General features: G+C 39.5%; 1 protein-coding gene across 1 annotated transcript; it reads left to right on the top strand.

Annotated features, from left to right (window-relative positions):
• Window positions 1–441: 441 nt before the first annotated feature.
• On the top strand, window positions 442–5,160 carry LOC125030911 (methyl farnesoate epoxidase-like). The gene is made up of 6 exons (XM_047621270.1): window positions 442–602; window positions 714–837; window positions 1,040–1,220; window positions 2,006–2,105; window positions 2,375–2,534; window positions 2,707–5,160. Exons 1-6 carry the CDS (start codon window positions 462–464, stop codon window positions 2,886–2,888), a joined length of 888 nt encoding a protein of 295 aa, XP_047477226.1. The 5' UTR covers window positions 442–461; the 3' UTR covers window positions 2,889–5,160.
• The last annotated feature ends 2,340 nt before the right edge of the window (window positions 5,161–7,500 follow it).

Raw genomic sequence — 7,500 nt, 5'->3', positions numbered from 1 at the left:
TAATGATAATGATAATGATAATGATAATGATAATGATAATGATAATGATAATGATAATGATAATGATAATGATAATGATAATGATAATGATAATGATAATGATAATGATAATGATAATGATAATGATAATGATAATGATAATGATAATGATAATGATAATGATAATGATAATGATAATGATAATGATAATGATAATGATAATGATAATGATAATGATAATGATAATGATAATGATAATGATAATGATAATGATAATGATAATGATAATGATAATGATAATGATAATGATAATGATAATGATAATGATAATGATAATGATAATGATAATGATAATGATAATGATAATGATAATGAAAATGATAATGATAATGACAATGATAATAATAATGAAAAAGATGCTAATGATAATGATAATGATAATGATAATGATGATGCATAAATCATGTACATATACACAGCAGATGTTCTTCTATAGATATATTCATTCTCAGCCAAGCGGTGGCCTCGTTGGTGCATTCCCCTTTTTGCGTCATTTTGTTTCCCGAGAAAATAGAGCTGTGATTGTCATGAACGGATTTGCTCTCGTAGAAGAATTTATTAAGGTAAGGCCAAGTAAAATGAGTAAGAGCACATACATTCATATTTCAGAAAGGTAATATTTATACATGACGCAACTTTACTTACTTTGCGCTTCGTTGTAACTTGGTTTACAGAAAGCAGTAGAACAACACAAGGAAAGCCTCGACCCGAACAGCCCTAGAGATTTTATAGATATCTACCTCAATGAGATTAACAACGAACTCAACAACAACAGCAAAACAAGCTCCACTTTCTCTGGTAAGTGGATAAGCAATCAAGCAGATCCCAACGTCAGTCACGGATTCTCATGGGTTCGAACTGTCCCTGACTATAGATTTGTTTTCCCTGGACGATCAGTTCCCTCATAGGGAAGCACTTTACAAATCATTTTGTATAGAGAAAGCAAGGTCATTTTCCTGACTTGAGGAACAAATTTCCCAAAGGATTTCTCTTCCCGCAGAGAAACAGCTGATTGCAGTTTGTACTGATGTGTTCAGCGCTGGAGCCGAGACAGGATCCGCAACTGTGGCATTTGCTGTTATGCTCATGTGCCTCTTCCCGGAAGTCATGAAGAAAGTGCAAGAAGAGATTGATTCCGTTATTGGGCGAAATCGTTTTCCCAGCATGGCGGACCGAACAGAGTAAGCATCACGGGTCCTTGATAAACGATGAAGATCGTTTAAAAGATAAAAATCGATAGAGATGGTTTGTCGTGGGTGTGTTTATACGATATGCGTGTGTGTGCGTGAATGCTTGCATGTGATCTCATGTGAATACGCTCCTGTGTGATAATTTCCACTTAGGTCTTAGTGACAAAGCGAAGATATACGTTTCATTAGTGCTGCTTCCTAGTGCGCCAACGGCTCCATTTCCTGTTTTTGTATTCCAGTATCTGCTTCAGTGATGCTAGGTGCAGCATTTCGTAGAGCAGTTGTTCAACGTCTTTTTCAGATTTTTTTGTTTGCGGTTTGATGAGGAGGAGCTGCACAGCTGCAGAGTCAAGAGAGTCATGGTCAGATTGAGGTTTATTATGGCACCTGGTTGGGGACATACCCATTTACCCCCTAGAGTGACACACTCTTTTCATGTGTCTCAGTCATTTACTTTATTTCCTCTAAACATCATTTTTTGAATTTGTAACCATTTTTTGTAGTAACATCACGATGTATAACCCCGATTAAAAAGGGTTTCCTTTTATTTAATTTTGCATTGACAACTCGGGCGCCATTGCCTTCGAGCTGTCACTCTCCTGTGTAATTTTGTAATTTGCATCAACAGTGCATAACTGATGCACCAGCCATTATGATCAGCATCAATGTGAATCCCATCCCAGCTCGTAAGCCGTCATTCATGCACAGAAATCCATCATATATACATGTTCTTCAAGGCTTTAAGTCGTTTGATCATGTCTACTACCTGCCCACAGCTTGCCCTACTTAGAGGCAACTCTAAATGAAGTATTCCGCTATCGGGGGGCAGCCACCTTCACCGTCCCTCATAGTGCTATGCGAGATACAGTATTGCGGGTAAGCAACCTACCATTATAAGTTCATGATGCTCTGTTTTCTCACTTGTCTGTCTTTCGCGCTTTCTAGATATTGGTTCATAATATATTCATGAATTATTTTATGAAATTACAGACAAATGATAGAATACTTATTTCCTCATATTTATGAATGGCATGGTAATTTCACTGAAATTGCGTGTATCTTAGTTCATTTTACCAAATCGCTTATGCGCGCATGCAATATTGTTAAAAAACAAAAAAAAAATAAGTTATATTTTTCATTCAAAGGGGTACCGAATCCCAGCTAAAACGATGGTGATGAACAACCTGTACAGTGTTCACATGGACCCGGAATACTGGGGCGACCCTGAAAACTTCCGTCCCGAGCGCTTCATCAATGCCGATGGAACTTTCCACAAGGACGAGCGAATGATTCCCTTTGGCAAAGGTAAAGGATCCGTCTCGAGTTCATGGTCGAACTGTAAGTTTATCTGCTTGCATCTTTTTCATTTTTCTACCAGGCATAAAGTTTTGTAGTCCAGCACAAAACAAAACTTTAAGAAACTTGGGCAATGGGAACAGTAAAGTTAACATATACTTTCTCCTCCATGGTCCTCCAGGTCGACGGCTGTGTCTCGGGGAGCCTCTCGCTCGCATGACGTCGTTCCTGCTGTTCGCGGCGCTCGTGCAGCATCTAGACTTCGAGCTCGACCCCGCTGTCCCCGTTACCAACACGGAGGGCGTCGCAGGGTTCACGCTCGGCCCGCCAGAATTCAGAGTCTTTGCCAAACGCAGATATTAAGGGAGATATGCATACACATTCACTTGAACATTGGTGTCGAATCGAAACACCATTTTTAAACTAGGTTAAAATTCAGTAAATTTATTTACTACCTTGGCTATATGCTCAGGAGTGGGCAATCGTGATTACAGTTTTACATATATTTGACTACTGTAATAGTACATGGTAAAATAAATATATAAATAAAAAATGATGAAATGAAACTCTTCACCCCCCTGAACAAGACACTTGCAGGTCTGTTCGAAATATATATTCTAATCCAGCTCAATAATTTACTCCAGATGCCAAAGCTTACTAAGTGTTCTAGGATAACTTCTCTGTTTGCAACGTGCGTGAAAAGCTGACTTAAGGTCAAGAAAAACAGTGTGTTTCCCTGGATTAGAGCTTGAAAAGTACTCTGCAGAGCAACGTTGTGTACTATGTCCCGATAGAAATCCGTACGGTCTGTGAAATAATTTACCTTGTAGCCTGTACTTGAGTCTGTTCAAAATTATCCTTTCTAGAACTTTGCATCCACATGAGGTTAGTGAAGTCGGGTGGTATTTATCAGTGTTTGATTTCGGTATAGGGATGATTAGACTGTGCGTCCAGGGGCCAGGCAGAATACCTTGTGACAAACTTAACCTGCAAAGGTGCAAAAGGGGATTACCACGTACCTGAGCTATAAGGCGGAGGACACTACAGGTAATTCCATCCTCACCTGGGCGGACGCTTTTCCTGTTTTCAGTTCCCACTCAGTAATCTCAGCAAAGTCAGAAGGGTCGGTATCAGTACATCCAATCTCAATAGAAAATTTACGTGCAATTTTAGACTGACTAAAGTGATTCTGAATATTTCAGGGAAGTGAGCTCAATTTGAACGCCCCAGCCCATTGACTAAGGAGCATATCTGCTTTTGCAAGAGGACTATGGAACTGCAGGGTGTTGGTTTGCCCGAGAGTCATTTTTTCCAGACCTCAAACATTGAGGTGTTATTGTTAATGCTTTTTAGGAACAGTTCAAAGTGTTCCTTTCTGAAACGAGTTTTTAATTCCAGTAGATTTGTTTAGCCTTAAGAAACTGAATAAGCTTGTCACGGGTATTGCCCTGCTTGTAGATGTCAAAAAGCTCCTGAACTCGCTTTTATTCCCTTAATAGTGTAGGGTCACCTACCGACTTAAGTTGTTTGGAGTTTTGTGAGTTGTTGCTCTTTAAAGTTTTCTTTGGACAGACCCAGGTGTTGTAATAATTAGTGGCCACTTTCGTCATGTTGTTAACACTCGTTATACTGTAATCGTTACGCCAGTCATAAATACGTGATTTAAAGTGGTGCTCAAGGTAAGGAGGAATATAAATTTTAAGGCTCTTTATATTTGCATATTGACTATTATCAACAGCGTATCTCGTTACTAGTGTAAAGTCCACTGATTAGCTCTGTTGCAAGCATGCTTCTGACGTTTTCATGCACAAGATCCCTTCCCATTACATAATCTATTCTGCCCCCCGCTATTGAGTTTCCCTGTCTGTATCATATACGGTCATAGATTTATTGTTCACAAGAATTCGGAACTCTCCGCCATTTTCATTGCATTGATTATCTTCAAATGTATAATGTCTAGCATTAAAATCTCCCATACATACTGCGCCGTGATTCTGAAAGTTGGGCGGTGAATCAGTTTGAAACCTTCTACACCTTGCGTATACATTGTACAGAGAGAAAAACCCAGAGGCTGCTCGAATATGTAAATGTTGATATTGCATATTATCATCAGACTTCTGCACCAGCTTATGCGGTATAGTGTCACTGCCATAAGTCAATATGTCTGTTATTCCTATGTTTGTATAGGAGTGGTACCCTCTAATTCCAGGGGCGGTTTTTTAATTTAGTGACTCTTGTTAACAGATAACGTCAACATTATTGTTATAAATATAGTAAAGCAAGTCATTAATTTTACGGTTGACACCATGAATATTCCATGAAAGAAAATTCATTTTCTTGTTCCCCATCACATCCTATGATTAGCTGATTGGTCAAATTTGTGTTTGATGAAGCCCTTGAATCTCCATACGTCTTGTACAGCATTACCTATCTGTGTTGCATCTTGTTTATTTGCATCTTGATTCTCTGCGTTTTCCTCATATTGATATCATACGTATAATCCATACCTGATATCATTTCCCATAGTTCTTTCGTTTCCTGCACATTGTCGGTGTTATTTTCACTGTCACTGTCGTCACCGCTTTCAGATGATTCGTTGATGGTATCATGTATAATAATAATATCAGAGACCTCATTCGTATTATCAATATCCCTAACATCATTAGAAAGCATATTTTCCCTGTCTACACTTTTTCTTCCCATTAACATTTTTTTAATTCAGCAAGATCTTGCTTGAGCTTTCTTATTTCCTCAGCCATTTCCTTGATTTTATCACCATTGGTTAAACTGTTCGATCTATCATTCTAATAAAGGCTTCCTTTATACTATAAATGTTACCCTTTTTTCTAATTTCCAAGAGGGTTACAAGTTTACAACACAAATACAAATAAACAAATACTCTGTACCTTTTCATTTCACTCTGATGTCAACCTTTAAGCACATACTTTTAAACTATTTCAGCTGCGGCGCGAAGCGGCACAGGTCAATAGATCGTCGGGATACTTTTTCTATTGTTGAACACATTTATGTAAAATATTACTGGTCGTAGAGAGCTGATTTTGAAGGAATTGGACTGTACTATCGATAAGAGAAAACATATATATAATACATGCCAGTTACAGGGACAATTCTTTCGAAAATCAATGCGCTTATTTTTCTGTATTAATTATAGGTATACTACAGTACTTTGCTGAGTGTAATACTAAACTTTGCCAACAATTTTAATTTGATAGTAGGAAAAGGCATAGTGTACAGCAAGGAGACTTGGAGTAAACTGAAAACAGACTGAAAAAGAACGAATATCACCAAACGCTTAGAATGGGCTAATGAAACTCTGCCTTGTACCCCATCGGTGAAAACCCAGGGCCAGAAACGGTCTGCAAAGGACTCCAGAGACGAATACCCTTTCACGAGGGCAACGAGCTGACTCCATTCCTCGCCACTGGACTCGTGGCTCTTTACCCATACAAATCTGTCATCGTCCAACAGGAAGTATCGTCAGGTACTGGAAAATCATCACTTGTGTGAGCTTTTCCCAAGCAGCCTTTGGGACAGTCAGCACTGTCTCTCTGTATTCCTGAGTCGTCAGTGTCTGTTCCGCCTCTCCTGCCCACACTATACCCTTTGTCTTCCTTCAGCAGTGGCTCGAAGTTACGGTGATCCCGGCCCAGTTGCATGGCCCACCTTAGTTCCTCCATGAAACTCATGGCTTAGTCCTGTGGGAATAGCAAACGTTTCCCCATTCTGGGTTCCCTCGTCGTTCTTCTTCTCCCGCTCGCAACCATTTCCTTGTCTCTCATATCCACTCTTCCTTCATTTATTTCCTTCTTATGGGATCCATTTTCAACAGTTTCCTTCTCCCTTTCTATATCGTAAAGGGGGGATCCTGATGTGGCAACATTAGCCATGCTGACACCTGTGGAGGAGTTGACATAACCTGCGCCCGCAAAGCAGAGGTATGTGCTTGACAGCGGTGGGCAGGAATCCTCTTTGAAGGATTACACTAATCATGGCAATGTCCCTGGGTCTTTTAGAATCACGAGTTATAATTGTAATTACTATTAACTGGAGCCCGAGGCACCTCACCCGCTCCTTGTTCGAGGACTAAGTGGAAGGCGGGTAAACAGGCTTCGAGAAAAGGAAAAAGAGGTGTCGTGAAGAAAGAGAGAGGGAAAGGGAGAGAGAGAGAGAGAGAGAGAGAGAGAGAGAGAGAGAGAGAGAGAGAGAGAGAGAGAGAGAGAGAAAGAAAGAGAGAGAGAGAGAGAGAGAGAGAGAGAGATGAGAGAGAGAAGAGAAAGAGAGAGGGAGAGAAGAGAAAGAGAGAGAGAGAGAGAGAGAAAGAAAGAAGAGAGAGAGAGAGAGAGAGAGAGAGAGAGAGAAAGAGAGAGAGAGAGAGAGGGAGAGAGGGGGTGAGAGAGAGAGAGGGAGAGAAGAATAGAGAGAGAGAAAGAGAAAGAGAGAAAGAGAGGAAGAGAGAAAGAGAGATATACCAGGGTACCCACTACTTTCCTGTGTATTTTGTCAACGTGTGGTTCAAATGTCATGAATCTGTCTATTTGTACTCATAGATTATTCACTGAAGTTCTCGGTTTGATAGAGCTGCCTTCAAATTCTATGGTTGTGTCACAGGGAATTTTAGTAATGTTCTGCCGACTACCTATGAATATACATTGAGTTTTATGTGGATTTAGTTTAAGGCCATTAGTGTCAAAATATAGTTTTGTTTGTGTTAGAGTATCTTGCGCGTTTCTTATTAATGTATTTAAGTTGTTCACTGAATCACTATGAAGAAACTGTGAATTATCGGCGTACTGCACTAGAAGGCAGTTATGGGCTATTATTGATAAATCATTTGTGAAAATTGTAAATAGGATCGGACCTAAAATAGATCCTTGCGGAACACCAAAAGGTACTTTTGTTTTGATGACATACTATTATTGATTCTTACCGATTGGGTCCTTGTATATAAATAACC

This window comes from Penaeus chinensis, chromosome 2 (genome assembly GCF_019202785.1).
Source record: "Penaeus chinensis breed Huanghai No. 1 chromosome 2, ASM1920278v2, whole genome shotgun sequence".
Taxonomy (NCBI): Eukaryota; Metazoa; Arthropoda; class Malacostraca; order Decapoda; family Penaeidae; genus Penaeus; species Penaeus chinensis.
Note: the sequence above shows the minus strand (reverse complement) of the source record. Positions and strands in the feature narration are given on the sequence as shown.

Excerpts from the sequence above, each read along its gene's own strand:
- LOC125030911 (XM_047621270.1), top strand. The coding sequence starts at position 462 with ATGTTCTTCTATAGATATATTCATTCTCAGCCAAGCGGTGGCCTCGTT. Across the intron at positions 603-713 it reads TCGTAGAAGAATTTATTAAG|AAAGCAGTAGAACAACACAA; the intron begins GTAAGGCCAAGT and ends CTTGGTTTACAG. Across the intron at positions 1,221-2,005 it reads AGCATGGCGGACCGAACAGA|CTTGCCCTACTTAGAGGCAA; the intron begins GTAAGCATCACG and ends ACCTGCCCACAG.